At 52.1% G+C, this 19631-nt stretch overlaps 2 protein-coding genes across 5 annotated transcripts; both read right to left on the reverse strand.

Annotated features, from left to right (window-relative positions):
• Positions 1–1993: 1993 nt before the first annotated feature.
• ETV2 (ETS variant transcription factor 2) lies at positions 1994–5912 on the reverse strand. The gene is made up of 8 exons (XM_060288846.1): positions 5758–5912; positions 5266–5362; positions 4255–4344; positions 4047–4160; positions 3717–3776; positions 3002–3460; positions 2444–2556; positions 1994–2194 (listed from the first exon to the last, which is right to left on the reverse strand). Exons 3-8 carry the CDS (start codon positions 4322–4324, stop codon positions 1994–1996), a joined length of 1017 nt encoding a protein of 338 aa, XP_060144829.1. The 5' UTR covers positions 4325–4344; positions 5266–5362; positions 5758–5912.
• Positions 5913–8205: 2293 nt separating this feature from the next.
• RBM42 (RNA binding motif protein 42) lies at positions 8206–15711 on the reverse strand. 4 transcript variants are annotated; one of them, XM_030874704.2, is made up of 10 exons: positions 15485–15711; positions 15105–15249; positions 13718–13802; positions 13548–13622; positions 12000–12065; positions 11747–11901; positions 10920–11252; positions 10484–10601; positions 8541–8735; positions 8206–8449 (listed from the first exon to the last, which is right to left on the reverse strand). In XM_030874704.2, the coding sequence occupies exons 1-10, from the start codon at positions 15610–15612 to the stop codon at positions 8337–8339; spliced, it is 1413 nt and encodes a 470-aa protein (XP_030730564.1). In that variant the 5' UTR covers positions 15613–15711; the 3' UTR covers positions 8206–8336. The 4 variants fall into 4 exon arrangements, with proteins under 4 accessions (XP_030730564.1, XP_030730563.1, XP_060144806.1 ...); XM_030874703.2 differs by having other exon boundaries at positions 11747–11922; XM_060288823.1 differs by lacking the exon at positions 12000–12065 and having other exon boundaries at positions 11747–11898.
• Positions 15712–19631: the final 3920 nt, after the last annotated feature.

A 19631-nucleotide genomic window follows, 5' to 3' on the forward strand; every position in this document is an offset into this window, starting at 1 on the left:
CCCTGGAGCGGTTCAGGCCACGCCCATGCGAGCGAAGTCCAACCTTCCTATTGGGCTGAATGCCTGTTCATCCTCAATCCCGACCCAATCGCAAGCTTGCGTGTCACTTGGAACCGCACGGAGCTATGGCTGTGCGAGCTGTGGGCGCAGCATGGTCACCTCTCTGTCTTTACCAGGAGAAAGGAGTCTGGGTCTTGGGGCTGGTTGGAGAGTGGGCATGGGAAAAATATCCTAGCGGAAATGCTCTTATTCGTGCAAGAATTATTTATTGAATGCTTACCCTGACAAAATCCTTGCAAATGACCTACACGGTTTGGCCCCCTTTTATACTCTTATCTCCTTCTCTTAACTGCTGCGGTTCCAGGCACACTGGCCTCCTTAGCAGTTCCTTAAACGTGCAGGCTGGCTTCCCCGTAAGGGCCTTTGCACTTGCTGTCCCTTTGGCCTGGAATGCTCTTCTTGCAGTTGGCTCCCTCCATCATGTCCTGCAGGTCTTTGTTAAAATGTCACCCTATCAATGAGTCCTTCTCAGTCCAAATATTTAAAATTGCTGTCTTGTCAGTTTCTTCCCTACTTTATTTCCCCAAAGCACTTATCTTCTGACATACTGTATCCTTCCTTTTATTGTTTATCTTTTTTTGTCTCCCTCAATATATAATAGAAGCATCATAAAGGAGCAAGTTTTGTCTCATTCACCATTGTTTCTCTAGCACTTAAAACAGTTTCTGGCACATAGTATAGGTACTCTATAAATATTTGTGGAATGCGTGAATTTCTTGTGTGAATAAAGGGGGCTTCCGGGCACTGGAAGAGGAAGCTGGGAAAGAGACCTGCTTTTGCCCCTCCCCTCAGCCTGGCCTCCAAAGCTTCTCACATACTGTGCTGGGTGCAGCGTCCAGGCCTAACTGGGTTGGGGGCCACTTATGCATTCTGTGTTCATCAGCGTTGTAATTATTTGTGGAACTGCCTGTTTACATGCCTGCACCCACCCCTTTCAATGAGATCTTCCCGAAGCCCAAAGCCCTTCCCTGCTTAACCTCCTCCCTGGCTCCCCTGTGCCCTCAGGACAAAGTCCAGGCCCCTTACCATGGCCCACATAGGCAGTTCCAACTGGAGCTTTGTGGACTGAGCCGTGGTCCCCTCTCCAGCCATGCTGATATTTTAGTTCATTGAACAGTGCTGTGAGATCTACCTCCAGGCCTTCGATTACTCTATTTCTCTGACTGGGACATTCTTTGCCTACCTGACTTTTCAAATCAGCTATTCTCTTCTCCAGGAAATTTTCCCTGACCACCCCCCTGCCCCCACCTCAGGCTAGGGCAGATCCCTCTTTTTGGTCCCCCTCTACCCCCTAGAGTTTCCCCATCCCAGCCCTGACCACTCTGGGCTGTCCCTGGCTGGTGATGGGTCTGTCTCCCCACTGGACTGTGAGCTTCCTATGGGCAAGGTCCAGGGTCGTCTTGGTCACTGCTGAGTTCCCAGCATGGCCCATAAGGGGACCACTCAGTAGGCTCTCTTCAGAGGCTCAGTAGTTCCTAGAACAGGGTAGGCTCTCCTTGGGGTCTGAGTTCTATGGCCCCCAGCTTGGAGTGGGGAAACAGAGTAGATGGTTTTGGGGCATAAGCACTAGGTCAAATTCCTTGATGGTTCCTAGCACTGGGAGGTCACACAGTAAGCCCTTTTTGGAGTCTGAGTCCTCTCTTCAAGGTGGGGACAGTAAATAAACTCGAAAGTTAGTGATTGGGTCTGATTCTTGTGCAAGTCCCAGTACAGGGCAGGCACACGGTAGGCAGGCCCAGTGGGGACTGTCTGATTCCTCTGCGTGTCCCACGACACAGTGAGCACACGGTAGGTCCCCCTGTGTGTTTCGGGATCACACGGGGCTGTGGAGGCGATGTGGGTGTGCTGGTGCACACAGGCTCCCTAGCAGACGTAGTTAGTATCCGTGGGAAGGATGCAAACAGCACGCACAACGATGCTTGACCGTGTATTTTTATTGAGTCGTTGCTCCCTGTCCGCTCTCCACGCAGTCGGGATAGACTAGGCCAGGCACGCGGCCCCCGAAGCGGTACGTGTACTTGCGCCCCCCGCTCTTGCGCACGATGTCGCGGCGGTAGTAGTAGCGCAGACCTCGGCTCAGCTTCTCGTAATTCATGCCGGGCTTCCTCTTGCGCTCGCCCCACAGCCGCGCCACCTAGGGCGGAGGCCGGGCTTAGTCTGAGGGGGCGGGAGAGGTGAGGAGTGGGAGGGGCTTGACAATAGATGGGTGGGGCGGGGTTGGGGTTCTGGTCTGTCAGCGTGGAGGTTAGGCCCGGCGGAGCGGGGCGGAGTTGAGGGCGAGGCTGAGGGCGGGGCCTAGCACTAGGCGAAGTGCTGCTGGTGGGGCTAAACTGAACACAGGGAGACCCAGGCGGGACTAAGCGGGTCTGGGAGGCTGCCCCACCTCTTTGGGGTCGCAGAGTTGGAACTCGCGGCTATTGCCCGTCCAGCGGATGCAGCTGCTACGCGCCCCGTCGTGGAGTAGCTCCAGGAGGAACTGCCACAGCTGAATGGGACCTGCGGGGTGGAGGCAAGTGAATACTCAGGTTTCCTGGCCCCAGATCATGTCGCTTCGATGACCCAGGAATCCGGATCCCCTCTTCCTCGGGGACCGAGTCCGGATTCCTCCGTCTAAGGGACCTAAGAGTTGGCCTTGGGGACCCAGGCATCGGGGCCCCCATCTTGGAGATTTAGGAGTTTGGCTGCCCCATCTTGGAGACCCAGGGATCCACATCCTCATCTCTTTCCTCTTGCCTAATGCAGGAGCCTAGGTCCTCCTCCCTTGCTCTCGGGAAGACTACCCGTGTCTTAGTCCTCTCCTCCCTGGGGACCCAACAGGAGGGCCACCGCCCCCTCCTCTCTCGAGCCCCACCAGTTTGCCGGTCCCACCCCCTTGGCGCCTAGGCCCCGCCTCACTAGACTCCGGCTTCGCTCCCTTGGGACAAAGTGTCTCGGACCTCACCTCGGTGGTTAGCTTTGGGGTAACAAGCCAAGGTTGCGCGGTCCGACTGCTGGCTCGGTTCGGAAGAAGTGGTGAGATCTGAAGTCTGGTACTCCTTCGAAGAGGTGGTGCAGTCCGTATGCAGCCCCGAGTCCCAGGAGATGGTATAGTCCGATCCCGCAGGCCCGCCCCACGAAATGGTAGAGTCGGCGGGCGGCTCCCCGCCGAGGCTCTTGCCCCAATAGGTGGCGCCGTCCGGGCCAACAGAATAGTCCCAGCTGGTGGAGCTGGCGGCGACCTGGGCGCCCGACCACGAGTTGGCACTTTCCGCGGAGGTGGCGCAGTTCTGGGCGGCTGCCCCTTCAGAGCCAGCCCAGAGGGCGGGACCCAGGGCCTGGGAGACGCGGCTCCAAGGGACCGAGCCGGTGCACGGCAAGTCTGTCCAGTCTCCCGACCACGGAAGAGCCTGAGGGGCGGGTTCTGTGAGGACGAACGGACCCCAAGTGAGAGGAGCCCAGGTGTCCCGATCCCTGGCCCCCTCGGGGGTTCTAGGGGTCGAAGCTCGCAGCCCTGGCGCCTGGGGCCCCACGCTCCAGGATCTCGGTCATGCCACCTTAAGGGCACAGGCGTCCCCCGTCCTATCCCCGTTCCCCCTCAAAGATCGGGGAGTCTAAACCTCTAGTCACAATGGAGGACCCCAGTCCCCTCCTCCCCCCACCTCTCCGCACACACTCACCCGCCCCCCATGGAGCTTCTGGGTACGGTAATGCGGAGCCCCAGTCCGGCTGTGGGAGCCCTGAGAGGGATAGGACGTAGCAGAGTTTAGGGGATGGTGTGCACAATGACTAGAGACTCCCCTCAGCCACTCAACCCAGTGGTCTTTATTTGTCAGGGACTGAGAGTTATTACCCCCGGCCCCTACTCACTCAGACCTGGGACTCAGGAGGCTGTCTGGGCCCCTCCTCCTTCAACCTCTGGAGTTCAAGCCCACACCCCTCTCCCCGCTCAACCCCAGGAGTCCAGGCACGCCCCCTTCCTCCCTTAGACTTAGAAGCCAGCGTCTCACCTTCCCCAGCGCTCAGGGGTCCCAGCCCACAGACACTTTTCCAACCTGTCTCCGCTGTCAGCGTGTCCCCTTGGAGTGCCAGTTCAGGGAAATAGAAGTCGAGTTCAGCTCCTTCTGCAGGCAAGAAGGTTAGAGCCCCGTCAGGGTCAGTGGAGGCGCCCACCTGAGCACCCTCCCCACACACATTGTCTCAGCCCCAGCAGCCTACCCAGACCTGACAGCCTGCTCCCCAGGGGCACTTCCTGTGCTGATGCTTCATCCCAGTTCCACAAATCCATGGCTGCTCGCTGTGAATATTCTGGGTCAGAAAAAAAAAGGGCCCAGGGTGAGCTTAGGGACCCTGGAGTCTGAGCCCCACCCCTTGCTTCACTCAGACAGAGGAGTCCGGGCCTCTGCTCCCTCCTTCCCCAGGACCCTGGATTGTTGGCCTCCAGTGTCCTTTTCTCTCAGACCAGGAGTTAAGGGCCCCCAGACACCCAGACCCAGGAATCCAGGCCCCCAGACACCCAGACTTCCAGTCCCCAGTTCACAGCTCACCTCTGGCAGGTCCCTCTGCCCTCAGCCGGGGGTCTCAGCCCCATTTCATACCATGCACCCCCTCCCCCCGGGGGCCTGGGCAGGAGGGAATTTTCCAAGACGTCAGAGCTGGGGGTCGCAGCGGGGGTCGAGTTGCAGGGGCTGAGGCGGGGCCGAGCTGTGTCACCCCTGCCCCACTCCCCTCTGCCCCCAGAGATGGCCATCCGCCTCCACGGTAGCTTTGGCTGTCCTGCCGCAGGGGTTGCTTGGACTTGAACAGGAGCTTGGGAAACAGCAGGCTGGGAGAGACCCGGGTGAGGAGGGGTGTTTCCGGGGTGACTGGGGCGTGGGGGGGGGCTTGGGGACTTGATCCTGTGACACGGGAGGTGGTGGGGGAGGAGAGCCTGGGGTCAGCTGGGCTGCGCCAGGCTTATCTGCAACAGGAAGGGGGATTTCCGGCCAGACCCCTGGTGGGCAGACGTCACAGTCCACAGGGGGCCAGTGGGGGTAGGTTGACCTGGGATCCTCCACCAGGCCCACTTCTCCCCTTCTGAGGGCTTTGAGGGGAAGTCCTGGGGCTGCTTCCGAGGACAGTAGCAACAACAGTATGAACAATAACAACAGTGATAATAATAGCTAACATTTATTGGGGGCTCATTACATGCCACCGGCTGTGCCCTGGGCCTTTGTTTAATCCGCTTACCAGGTAGGTACTAGTCTTATCCCGATTTTATGAAAGGGGAAATTGAGGAGGAATTCCTTCCACTTTTCTTCATCTCCAGAATCCATGCCCTTCCCTGCTAATAACAGTTTAGGACAAATGGGGAAATTTGAATATGAACTGAATATGAGATATAGAATTAGTCATTTTCTTAGATGTGATGATGGTACTATGATATGAAAGCTACCTCTATAAGGAACACTGAGATATTTAGGGGTGAAGTGTTGTGTCTGTAACTTGTTTCCAATGATTCAGTAAAAAAACAAACCATGTATACTTGCGACATGTACATGCACACGTGCAATATTTGGGACACACTTATACTAAAAAATTATTTGTTGTTTGTCTTAAGTTCAAATTTAACTAGGTGCCCTGTATTTTTATTTCCTAAATCTGGCAACCCTAAACCCTGGTAGCTTGGGTTCAGAGCCTGTGCTTGTACCCATCCTACAATATTGATAAGTAAATATTTACCATTAAAAATAACCTCTTTAGGGCTTCCCTGGTGGCGCAGTGGTTGAGAGTCCACCTGTCGATGCAGGGGACACGGGTTTGTGCCCCGGTCCGGGAAGATCCCACATGGCGCGGAGCGGCTGGGCCTGTGAGCCATGGCCGCTGAGCCTGCGCGTCCGGAGCCTGTGCTCCGCAACGGGAGAGGCCACAACAGTGAGAGGCCCGCGTACCACAAAAACAAAAACAAAAATAACCTCTTTAATATGGGCCATTTCCAATATTCACCCAGTTCAATCACTAACCACTTGCCATTCTGGGGGTGGGAGGAGTGGGGGGTGTGGGCACTGCCCTTCATTGTTACACGAGGGAAACTGGGCCTCAACGGGAAGAGCAACTTACTAGGTCACACAGTGGGTGGTCCTGGGGCTCCTGGGATTGGACCCAGCGCTGGTTGAACCACAGAGCCCTCGGGCATCACCAGTCCCTCCATCCATCTAACCCAGGGGTCTGAAAGGAGTCTCCACCTGCTGTGCCCCACCAGGCCTGGAGCCTCCTCTCCCTGAAGCTGGCCTCTCTCCTGTCTGTATGTATCTGTCTCTCCATGTCTCTCTGCCCTGGGTTGACGTCCCTGGCCCTGGGTCTCTGTTGTACCAGGCCTGACTGCAGTAACTTTTTTTTTTTTTTTGCCACACCTCACAGCTTGTGGGATCTTAGTTCTCTGACCAGGGGTTGAACCTGCACCTTCAGAGGTGAAAGCAAGGAGTCCTAACCACTGGACCCCAGGGAATCCCCCCAAGTCTCTTCTGATGTCTCAGTCCCCCCGCACCTGTCTTTAAGTGTTTCTGTCTCTCTCCCTATCTCCTTATCTGTTTCCATCTCTTTCCCTCCCTGGGTTTTTTCCCCATCTGCCTTCCCATTGTACTGCCTCAGACCCACAATTCTCGTCTCTTCCTGTCTCCCTCCCCACCTCTCTGTCTCTGCTCACTACATCCCTTCCATTTCGGTCCCTCTGTCTCTCAACCCCATTGATCTTTTTCTGTCTCCCCTCAGGACTTAAATGCACACATTTAAAACCCGCCTTTCTGGAATCATTCTTCTTTCCATCTCCTCCTTTGCCTGCAGTGAATAGAAGAGGGTCAGGAGTAGGGAGGGCTAGTGATGTGGGGATGGGGTTTGAGGGTTCTGGAGCTGGGTGGTCCAGCCCAGGTGGCAGGGGGCTGAAGGGTACTTCCTGCCATTGATGGGAGGCCCTCACCCCTCTAACCAGACTGGAAAATGTGACGTCAGAGGGGGCAGTGAGGGAGGAAGACAGGAACTGAGGAAATTTGACACCTTTCCTGGGTAACTGGCTTCCCTGAGAAGCCTTGGCATTGTTTCTCCCCTCCCTCCCAAGCCCTCTCCCAATCAGGGGTTCTGATGGCTATGTCCCAGGGAGGCCCTCATCCCCTCCCCATGCCATCTCCCTCCTTTGCCTGGTCACTGCTCCAGCCTCCTTCCAGAACCCCAGATTTTTCTAAAGTGCAAATCTGTGATGCTAGTCCCCTGCTTAAACTTTGTCTCAGCTTCTCAAGGCTGGCTGCTTTCAGGGTAAAGTCTAAGCTCCCAGTTTGGCATTCAAGTTCCTGCATGGACACTTCTTCAGACAGGCAGAGACAAGCGTGGAGCTGAGAAACAGGAGTTGGGGAGAGACTTACAGATGCAGAGAGAGAAGAGAGACTCAGAGAGATACAGACACTTAGAAAGAGACAAGAAACAGAGGGGCACTCACAGAGAAACAGAGAAGGAGAAACAGAGAAACACTCAAAGAGATAGAGCAGAAGTTGGCTGGATTTTGGCAGAGTGAAGAAACTAGAAAACAGTCTCAGAGACCTAGAGGGTGACAACTGCAGAGACTAGGAGAGAGAAAAACAGGAAGAGAATGAGAGTCTCAGAAGTGGCCAGTGCCTTGAGGAAGCCCCTCCCTGACTCCCAGGATGGCTCCCATCCCAACCCTGATCACTCTGGGCTGTGACTGCCTGGCTACAGCCCTATCTTCTGCCACTGGACCATGAACTTGGAGGGAACAGGGCCTGTGGCTGTTTAAGTCACCATTGTGTCCCCAGCACTGTCCAGGCCCTTGATGAGAGTCTGCTGAATGGATGAAAGCCTGGAAGGCTGTGAGCTCCAGAAGGGCAGGGCCCAGAAGACCCCCTTATCTTGGTGCTGAGAACACAGGGTGGAGTCAGAAGACCACAGGTTTGAGCCTCTGCTTGGCTTCGGCCTTGCCCTAAGCCTCTACTTCCTCCTCTGTGGAATAGGCCGCACTGGACGTGCACTTAAGAGGTTTCAAGAAGATGTAAGGGGCATGCAGCAGGGACCGAAAAATGCCCATCTGCATGTTTGAGTAAACTTTCAAGGCTCCCCACTATTCCCAGAGTGGGGGATGCTAAGCCCTGCCCCCCAAAGAGTGCTTCCAAGCCTAGCCAAGGATGGAAATGAACGTAAATTTATTGAAACTGGTTTTGGGGAGGATGGGTGGGTGGATAGTTGAGGATTTCCCAAAGAACTGTGGGGAGGAGCCAGCGCCCGGCCGGGTGGGAGCGGGTGCCCAGCCACAGACCCTATCTCAGGCCCAATTTCTTCTTCTCCTTTTGCTTCTTGCGCACCACGTCCAGGTTCCGGTCCTTCCACATGCTCTTGCGCAGCTTGATGGGGCGTGAGCCCACATACTTCCCTGTGGGAGGGAGGGTTCATGGTCAGGCTTGGGGTCAGGCTCAGGCCAGATGCCTGCCATGCCCACTGACCCTAGGGAAGGCTGCACCCACCATTCATCTCACGCATGGCGCGCACATAGTCGCTGGGGTCCTTAAAGCTGACGAAGCCATAGCCCTTGGTTTTGCCCGTGCGCTTGTCGCGGATCACCTTAGCCTTAAGGAAGGATGGGAAGCGGCTGAAGGCTCGTGCCAAGATGTCATCATTCACCTCATTGCCCAGATCCCCACAGAAGATTCGGAAGTCATCTGGGGTTGGGAGAGAGGAGGTCAGAGGATACAGATGTCTGGCTCAGTCTTATTTAAATGACCCCACCTTCTCTGGAAACATCACCAAGCCCTCTTCCTCTGTATGCCCTGCAGTCTCTGCCTGGGGCCCTCTTGGTCATAACAGCCAATGCCTGTATAGTATTTACCCTGTGCTAGGCTCTCTGCTAAGCACCCATGAGGTTCTAGCACATCTGGCACTCCCAACAACCCTTTACACCAAGGCACAGAGAGGTCAAGTCACCCGCCCCAAGTTAATCAGGAAGCGGCAGAGCTGGGACAAGAACTCAGGCATCTGGCTCCAGAGTCCTCACTTTTAACTAACTGCCCTGCCCTGCCCCACCCCAGGGCCAGCTCTCCCATTCCCTCGATGAAGCCCCTACCTTCGTCATCCCAGCCCTGGCCTGTCCTCCAAGCCCACAGCATCCTTTGGTCTCCTGAACACCTCCCCATGGACATTCCCTGGGCCCCTGACACCCACTGGCTCCCATAATGGCACCCCGGTACCACAGAATTCATCGTTCCTCTGCAAAGCCCACTCTAATCCCCCTTGGTCCCTTAAACCTGAACATACTGCCTGATTCTTCTCCAAGGCCAACTTCAGCTGCCATTCCTGGACACATCCCCTGGGCTGGGCCTGAGCCTCGACCAAATGTGCTCAAGCCCAAAGAATCCCCTCCCCCGTGAGCACATACTATTACCATCCCCTTGCTGGAGATGAGGGAAATGAAGCTTGAGGGGCTAAGCGACTTGCCCAAGGCCACGGAACTAGGGCCTACAGCCTGCACTGGCCACATCTGGGCCGGCGCCGCCATGGCTCTGGCCTGGGGTGGGTAGACGGTCCCAGGGAAAGAGGCAGAAGTCAAAGACTAGGGTGGGAGGCAGGCCCCTCTCCTTGGCTACCGCTGTGGCTGCCCCATAGCTCTGCTGGTGACTGAGGACACTCTCTGAGAACAAGTTAGTTTACCCCAGGCAGAAATAATCTGACAAAGGGTAGGACCTTCTACAAACCAACCAGTCTGAACACATCAAAAAACTATTATACATAGGACAAAGCAGTGGGAGGGAGACAATTCTCACTAAAAGATAATCTAGTGACACAAAACCACATGTATTCTGATTCAGGGGAAAAACAGCTATAATATAGTTTGGGGACAACTGGGAAAATATGAATATAAACAGAATATGAGATGCCACAGAATTATTGTTAATTTTCTTAGATGTGTTAATTGTGTAATGATATGAAAGAAAATATCACTTTTCTTAGGAGATGAATACTGAGGTATTTAGTAGTGAAGTGATAACTTCATTTATAATTTACTTCAAATGACTGAGCAAAAACCAAAAAAAGATACAAACACATGGAAAGTTAAAGTGAATACAGCAAAGTGTTAATCGCTGAATCTAGGTGGTAGATATATAGTTGTTAACTGTGTAGTTCAGTATTAAAATTTTTCATAAAAAGTTAGGAGACAAAAGAATGCTCTTTCACTTTTAGCAAGCCAGGCCCCTCATGAATGAAACAGAGGCCAGAAGGTCCTAGGTGCCAATCCCCTCCACCAAGTTCTGTTCAGTGGCCGGGCAAGGGCCTGCCCCCCAAGTGTCCTAGTCTGGCTCTCCCCGGGGTGGGCTAACCCACTCTGTAGGTGCGCCCTACAGAGAGGTGTGCAGTTACCTGGGTCGCCTTCCCTTGGTGGAGCAGCACAGATCCTGCACTCGAGCCCACTTACCTGCATCCCACTCCAGCAGGCTGGGGTCCTCCCAGCTGCTCCCAGCTGCTGTGCGAATGCAGCGTTTCAATTTCTCTGGCTTTCCTTTCTTCTTGTCCTCACCTAGAGGCTCTGGGACCTGCAGAGGAAAGGGATGGGGTGCAAAGGGCTTGATGCTGGAGTCTGCTGGACCCATATGCCCTCTTCATGTTCCCCCACTTTCCTCTGCCCACCTGGTCCTCCCGCCTCCATAGCTGGGGCGCTGGATGTGCTGCTGGGTGTCAGATGTGTGTGTCTGCCTCCCTATTCCCCATGTCCTCCCAACCCCTCCAATTTCCTGGGTCCCTCCTACCTCCACAGATAGAAGATGACATGTGTTTCTGCGTGAAGAAGCCCCTGGGCTCCTGTCTGCCCAATCAGCCCTTTCTGTGCCCCCACTGCTCTGCTCCCTGCCTACCTCAAGAGCCATGAGGCCAGGGGGTGGTTCAGGCCGAGGGGGCCGGGGTCTCGGACGCAGGGACAGGAGCTCAGGAATGCGCAGCGGGGGCAGTAGGCCTCGCACAACTTCCAGCGGCAGGGGCAGGGGCTCAGGCTCGGGCAGAGGCATGGCCAGGGCCAGTGGCAGGCTGGGCCCAATGACTGCAGGGCCAGCTGGGGTGCCCCCTGCCCCCACAGCCACCGCTGCGCCAGCCTCCTCCAGCCCGGCCGCTGCTGCCACCACAGCCTCCTCCTTCTCTTTCAGGCCCAACCCCAGGCCGAGGCCCAGCTCTCGGGGTGCTGCTGGCTCTTCCTGTAGGAAAAAGGAGGGCATGAGGGGGGCCAGATCACAGGCTCAGACCTCACTACCACCTCCATCCTGTACAACAGAAAAAGGGCTTGGGCACCAGAGAGCAGGCAAGAGACACCTAGACAGGGAAAGGAGTCTCTAGTTAGAGACAAGCACAGGGATAGAGAAACACAGGCAGAGAGACAGACAGACATAGGGACAAAAAAAGACATGAAGACAGAAAAACAGAGACAATCAAAGGAAAAATAGAGATACAGAGAGAGAAGTACACCTGTAACTTGTGTTTTCTCTCTATACTTTCCTTATAAAAAGAAAAAAACAGAAAGATATGGCCACAGAAGGAAAGAGGGAAAGACAGAGACAAAGTCAGAGAGTGAGAAGGCAGAGACATGAAAAGCCACAGGAAAGGCGGACTTGGTGGACACAGCCCACCGGGCCAGGATGAGGGCCTCCCTGCCCACTGCACCTCTGACCCTCAGTTCCCTGTACACACTCACCAGAGGAGGCCTCAGAGCAGCCATGGAGCCAAGAGGGGGCCCTGGGGCCCGAGCCATCGGTGGCAGCATCATAGGTGGTCCAGGGGGGCCAGGCAGAGGGGGGCCCACGAGGGCCTGGTGAGGGGGCCGCAGAGCCATAGGGCGGGGGCCACCTGCTGTGGAAGAAAGAGCAGAATCTGTCAGGGTGTTAGTGGGGAAATCGGAGGGCTTGGGGAGGAGTTACGTGGCAGGATGATGACCCTGGCCCCCTCACCTGCTCTCTGTAGCACGTGAGGGATGAAGGCTGGATGCAGAATAGGGGCCCTCTGGGGGGCCGCAGCTGTGGGAGAGATGGGGGTGTGTGTCAAGGGGGACTGGGGCACTTGGGGCAAGGTGTGTGCTTGTGGGTACTCTCAGAACCAAGAAATCTGGAGAAGAGCCTGGGGAGCTTTCTGGGAGATGCAGGGTTCTTTTCATTTGTTCATTCAGCAAAAACTTACCACTGATGATTTCCTCTGGGCCTGGCCCTGTCCTGTGCAATGCTAGGGACACACCAAAGACCAAGGGCTCTAAGGGAGCTCCTGGTCCAGAGCAGGAGAGAGCAGACCTATCACCAGAGTGACAGCCAGAGAGATCAGGGCTGGGATGGGGGAAAGCCCAGGCAGAGTGATGGAGGCTGGGAGTGGGGAGCCCAGGAAGCAGTGGGAGCTCAGAAGACCTATGCCGGGGGGACTAGAGAAGGCTTCCTGGAGAAAGGGACCTGTAAGCTGAGATCCAAAGGATAATGAAGAGTTGGTCAGGCAAAGGGTGAGTTTGGAAATATTACTAGCAAGGAGAACATTTATAAACAAAAATGTTTCCCTTTTCAGTTTAGTGTAATCGTAATAGAGGATGTTAGAGTTGGACAGCATCATAGGAGAATGGTCAAGAGGTCAGTAGGCATCCAAGCAGTCTTGTTGGCTGAACCGTGTATGTCCTCTGGAGGGCACTGGGGAGCCACAGCAGGGTTGGAAGCTGGGCAGGGGACTATGTCAGGTATGCACTTTGATCAAAACCATACTAAAGTGTAGGAGGTGTTAAACCTTAAGTAGCACAATTAACAAGTACAATCTAATAGAGATCACACCAGAACTTTACAGAACACATACCCTTTTCATACACATAAGGAAATACTAATGTCACAAAAATTGTGTGTATAAAGGTCATCTCAACAACACAAAGTAGGAGTGAGTGACCTGTGGAGAGGATAGATTTTAGTTGATTTTGGTTAGCTTGATTTGGGTTTAGTTGATAGGTTTTGGAAGATTAAAGTTGGGCGACAATGAGCAGGGGAGAGAAGGGACCTCAACAAGAGCCCTGCTGGTATATCCCAGCAATGTTTGGGGCTCCTGAGGAGGAAATGCGGATCTCTCTCTGCAAGGGGCTGGGTGATGTAGGGTCCTGACTGACAGGTGAGGAGCACAGGTGCTTGTTTGATGGTTTGTTCATCCCATCAACAGAGAGCACGTAATACTTACTAGCTGGCATGGACCTTATATTTTAGAGAAAGCAAAAGATGATAACCATAATAAATAAATTGTACAACTGTTCTAAAGCATGAAGTGCTATGAAGAAACATAGCAAAGCGTAAGGATTAGGAGTGACAGTAAGGGGGTTGGTTTGCAGTGATCAAGCGAAGCCTTACTAATGCCAAACTGACAAAGTACACGATCAGGTTTATGCTTTAGAAAGACAATGACATCATGGGGATGAAATGGAGAGGGTGAAGTAGTTGAAACAAGAGTGCTTGGTGGAATGTGGGATTTCCTGGCCCCAGACCTACCTGCTCGCCGCAGGAACATGGCTTCTCGAGCCTCTGGACTGTCCAGGTGACTCCGATCACCAGGACCAAAGCCAACTGTTGGGAGGGGAGAGATGAGGATGGTTGGAGGAATGTCCCAGGCATCCCTTTTTCACCACCTTGCCTCCCTCACTCCACCACTCCTTACTTACCTGGGCCCACAAAAGGTGGGCCACCCACCATGGGAGGAACCACTGTGGCTGCAGCGGCTGCTCGGGCCTCCAGAGTCTGTTGGACCTGTTGGAGAGGAGGCTTGGGTGAGAGGCCTGATTCAGTGCCCCCAAGCTTCCCTGGCAGGCTCACCTGGGAGGCCAAGGGTTTCATTCTTTGCACTCTGTGGCTATCTATCAAACTTTAGGTCTCGGCTAAAACATCACTTTTCAGAGAGGTTTTTGGGACCACACTAGCCGAAGGTGTCCTTAGCCCCTCCCAGTTGCAACTTCTCTCATCATCCTGCTTCATCTTCCCCAAAGCACTTAGCACTACCTGAAATTATGTCTAGCGTGTCCTCCTTCTCTCTCGTGCCATCACCCTGGTCCAAGCCACCATTATCTCTTGCCTAGAGTATTATGGTAGCCTCTTCCTCAGATTCCTTGACTCTGCCCTGGCCCCCTATAGTCTGTTCTCCAAACACAGCCAGAGCGACCCTGGTGACATCTAAGTTGGATCACATCACCTCACTGCTCAAAACCCTTCAACTGCTTCCCATCTCAGAGTAAAAACCAAGGTCCTTGTGATGACCAACAAGGTCCTACTAGATCTGTCTCTACCACCTCTCTGTGCTGTTCTCCTCCCACCCTCTCCCTTGCTCACTGCATTCCAGCCACACTATTCTCCCTGCTGGTCCTTGAACATGTCAGGTATGCACCTACCTCATGGCCTTTGCATTGGCAGTTCTCTCTGCTGGGAATACTCTTCCCCCAGATATCTGCCTGGTTCCCTCAATCATGCCCTTTATATCTGCGTAAATGTCACCTCCTCAGAAAGGCCTTTCCTGATCGCGCTGATAAACCTCTGCCTTTCTTACTCTACTTTGACCTGTCTCTCAGTAGTAAAATGTAAACTCCAAAAAGGTAGTGATTGTTTTTCTGTTTTGTTCTCTGCTATATGCCTAATGTCTAGAATAGTACCTAGTGCAGAAAAGGCACTGGAAAATTATCTGTTGAGAGAATGAACAAGTTTCATTTACTTGTTCTCTTTTTAGTAGTCTCTCTCTTCACTACTCATATATACTTAGCTATAAAACACTTGAATGTGACTAATGATACTGAGGAACTATTTAATTTTAGTATGAATTTTAAATAAATACAGAACATTTCCATCATTGTAGAAAGTTCTACTGACCAACATGATCTAGAATAAAAGCTCCCAAAGGGCAGAAATATTGTTTGTCTTAGTCACTACTGTGTCCTCAATGCCCTGCACCTGAAATACTTGTCACACTAATTAATCAACAAGCCAACATGTTAATAGCTCTCTGTATACAAACACTGTGTTCAGAGGCAACGTGCTCTATTATATGCGTTAGTTCAGCCGTACCTGCTGGTATGTGTTGGTGGCGATAATTGGGCGGATCACAGGAGCTGCTGGGACTTGCATTGCTTCTACCGTGGGGACGGTGGGCACCGCAGGCACAGCAGTTGGGATTCCTGTAACCGGAGCCCCCAGAACTTCCTGCTCAAACCTGGGGTGGGGGCAGGACAGACACCACAGCTCAGGACCTTGCACCAATTCTGGAACGCTGGGTACATCGCGACAGCGCCTTCACCCCTGCCAAGCTCTCCTTCTTACTCCCGCCCCCACAATCCCGAAAGTCCCATTTCCCCAAGATAGAGCCATCTGTCGGGCCTATCGTGGCCTGGAGGGTCCAGGGCTCTGGCTGTGGGACGGCTCTTATCGCGCCCTGTCGCGGGCCTTACAGGGCCATCTCCGCCTCCATCTCCTTCAAGCGTTCCTCGCCGCTCTTGCCCGGGATGCCAGCACCAGGGCCCGGGACCACAGGTCCTCCTGCACCCGGGAGTCCCGGGGCTGGCCCCGCCCCGGCCATCGCTGCTGCCGTCGCTGTCGCCACTACTACCGCCTCAACTCAGTCACCTCCGCCGGTTCCGCTGTGTACTCCCTGGCTTCGTCAGGGTGGGCGCCAGCGGATGACGTCTCAGCGAGAGTGACGGGCGCCGGTACATGACATAATGCGCCAACGGGGCTCGTCAACGGGGATCTAAGGCCAATGAGAACCCGGCCACACCCGAAGGGCCCGCCCCAAGGAGGAGTATAGGCCAATCAGAGTGCCGGAAAAACGAGTTTTACGGAAGACTCTGAGTCTATGAGAGTGCAGCCGAGCGAGACCACCACGCCTACGTGAAGGAACACGGGCTAATGAAAGTACTGTAAAGTCAGTTGTCCCCGTTCCTGAAGTGGAAACTTGATCTTTAAGAACTCAGGAAAGTTCGGAGGTCCCACCCTTGCCACCGCGAGGCCCGTTCCGGAAGTTTTAAAACACACTGAAATCCGAATGATCCCAGGGCAGGACGAGGCTGGGTATAGCTGGGGGCCGTGGTCGCCCACTCTGGGGTAGACGGACACGCTACCAGACAGTGAGTCCCAGAAAAAACAGGGACATGATGTGGGAAGCTCAGATGAGGTGCCTGACTCAGGCTTCCTGGAGGAGGTGACGTCTGAAAACTTCTGCTGGATGAAAATGAGAGAGATTCTGGGTAGGAGGAATACAGTTCATGCAAAGGCCGAGAGACAGTAGTCAAGTGCGTCACCTCATAAGGTCACGCGTATAGTTTCGGTGTCTGTGCTTTCTAGGGATACAGCTGACCCCTCCTTTTTTTTTTTTTTAGTCCTCAAAATGTTTTATGAATATTTTCAAAAATACACAACAGTAGGGAGAATGAACATCCACGTACCTCTCAACAATTACTAATATTCTACCCTTCTTGTTTCGTCTATACTTCTTTTATTTTTTTGCTTTACATTATAGCAAATTCCAGACGTCTATCAATTCACCCATAATAGCTTCATGATGTCTCTCTAACATAAGGAGTATTTAAAAGGAAACGAAACAAAACAAAAACAGCATTTTCACACCCAAGAAAATGGGTATCTTAGTATCATCTAACACCCAGACTGAGTTCAATTTTCTCTGCCTCAAAATGTCTTTATACTGGGGACTTCCCTGGTGGCTCAGTGGTTAAGAATCCGCCTGCCAATGCAGGGGACACGGGTTTGAGCCCTGGTCTGGGACGATCCCACATGCCGTGGAGCAACAAAGCCCGTGAGCCACAACTACTGAGCCTGCGCTCTTGAGCCCGCGAGCCACGACTACTGAAGACTGTACACCACAACTACTGAAGCCCTCTCGCCTAGAGCCTGTGCTCTGCAGCAAGAGGAGCCACTGCAATGAGAAGCCCGTGCACCGCAACAAGGAGCAGCCCCCGCTTGCCGCAACTAGAGAAAGCCCGCGTGCAGCGACGAAGACCCAACGCAGCCAAAATAAATAAATAGTAAAAACAAAAACAAAACTTAATGTTACCGCTTGCCTTGGTTTCTTGAAGCTCCAGTTTGAATCAGCATAAATGAATGCTTTGTTAAAATACTTTGTTTGCTTCTGTGTTAGAGATGTTATAAGAATAGGATGCCTTAAAAAATTATTAACTAGAGTCCACACTTTATTCAATTTTCCTAGTGTTTACCTAATCTCTTTTCTGTTTAAGCATCCCATCCAGGATAACACATAACATTTAGTTGCCTTGTTTCGTTAGGCTCTTCTTGCCAGTGACAATTTCCTACTCTTTCTTTTTCATGACTTTGATAGTTTTGAGTACTGGTCACGTATTTTGTAGAATGTTCCTCATTTGGTACCTGTCTGATGTTTTTCTCATTATTAGGCTGGGGTTATGCTTTTTTTGGGCGGGGGAGGGAGACCACAGAGGTAAAGTGCAATTTTCATCATATCATACCAAGGCTACATACTATCAACATGAATTATTATTGTTAACTTTGATCTCCTGAAGTAGCACTTGTCAGATTTCTTTATTATAAAATTACTTTTTAAAAACTCCCTGGGGGCTTCCCTGGTGGCGCAGTGGTTAAGAATCCACCTGACAATGCAGGGGACACGGGTTCGAGCCCTGGTCCAGGAAGATCCCACATGCCGCGGAGCAACGAAGCCCATGAGCCACAACTACTGAGCTCACGTGCTGCATCTACTGAAGCCCGCGCGCTCTAGAGCCCGTGCTCCGCAACGAGAGAAGCCACCGCAATGAGCAGCCCACGTACTGCAACGAAGAGTAGCCCCCGCTCGCGGCAACTAGAGAAAGCCGCGCGCAGCTATGAAGACCCAACATAGCCAAAAATAATAAATAAATAAAAATTAAAAAATAAAATAAAAACTCCCTGGGCTTCCCTGGTGGCGCAGTTGTTAAGAATCTGCCTGCCAGCTCATGCAGCTCAATATCAAAAAAACAAACAACCCAATCCAAAAATGGCCAGAAGACCTAAATAGACATTTCTCCAAAGAAGATATAGAGATTGCCAACAAACACATAAAAGGATGCTCAACATCACTAATCATTAGAGAAATGCAAATCAAAACTACAATGAGGTATCACCTCACACCGGTCAGAATGGCCATCATCAAAAAATTTACAAACAATAAATGCTGGAGAGGGTGTGGAGAAAAGGGAACCCTCTTGCACTATTGGTGGGCGTGTAAACTGATAAAACCACTATGGAGAACAGTATGGAGTTTCCTTAAATAACTAAAAATAGAACTACCATATGACCTAGCAATCCGCTACTGGGCATATACCCTGAGAAAACCATAATTCAAAAAGAGTCATGTCCACAATGTTCATTGCAGCACTATTTACAATAGCCAGGACATGGAAACAACCTAAGTGTCCATCGACAGATGAATGGGTAAAGAAGATGTGGCACACGCATACAACGGAATATTATTCAGCCATAAAACGAAACGAAATTGAGTTATTTGTAGTGAGGTGGATGGACCTAGAGTCTGTCATACAGAGTGAAGTAAGTCAGAAAGAGAAAAACAAATACCATATGCTAACACATATATATGGAATCTAAAAAAAAAAAAAAAAAGGTTCTGATGATCCTAGGGGCAGGACAGGAATAAAGACGCAGATGTAGAGAATGGACTTGAGGGACACAGGGAAGGAGAAGGTTAAGCTGGGACGAAGTGAGAGAGTAGCATTGACATATACACACTACCAAATGTAAAATAGATAGCTAGTGGGAAGCAGCTGCTTAGCACATGGAGATCAGCTCGGTGCTTTGTGACCATCTAGAGGGTTGGGATAGGGAGGGTGGGAGGGAGATGCAAGAGGGAGGGAATATGGGGATATATATATATGCATATAGCTGATTCACTTTGTTATACAGCAGAAACTAACACAACATTGTAAACCAATTATACTTCAATAAAGATGTTAAAAAAAAAAAAAAAAGAATCCGCCTGCCAGTGCAGGGTACACGGGTTTGAGCCCTGGTCCAGGAAGATCCCACATGCCGCGGAACATCTAAGCCCGTGCGCCACAACTACTGAGCCTGCGCTCTAGAAACCGCGAGCCACAACTACTGAGCCCGCGTGCTTAGAGCCCGTGCTCCTCAACAAGAGAAGCCACCGCAAATGAGAAGCCCACGCACTGCAATAAAGAGTAGCCCCCGCTCGCCGCAACTAGAGAAAAGCCCGCGCACAGCAACGAAGACCCAACCCAGCCAAAAATAAACAAACAAACAAATAAATAAATTTATAAAAAATAAATTAAAAACTCTCTTTTTATGCTCTTTGGAAGGAATTTACTATGCACAGCCCATACTTAAGGGGTGGAGTAGTTAAGTTCCACCTCCGTGAGAGTGAGATATCTACATAAATTATTTGGAATTCTTTTGCACAAGGGATGTCTATTGTACCCCCTTTATTTCGTTATTAAATCACTTGTATCAATATGGACTCATGGATATTCTATACTTTCGGTTATTATACAATTACACTTTAGTTATTTTGTTGCTCAAATTGTTCCAGCTTTTAAAATC

The sequence above is a fragment of the Globicephala melas genome, chromosome 19 (assembly GCF_963455315.2).
Source record: "Globicephala melas chromosome 19, mGloMel1.2, whole genome shotgun sequence".
NCBI classification, from domain to species: domain Eukaryota; kingdom Metazoa; phylum Chordata; class Mammalia; order Artiodactyla; family Delphinidae; genus Globicephala; species Globicephala melas.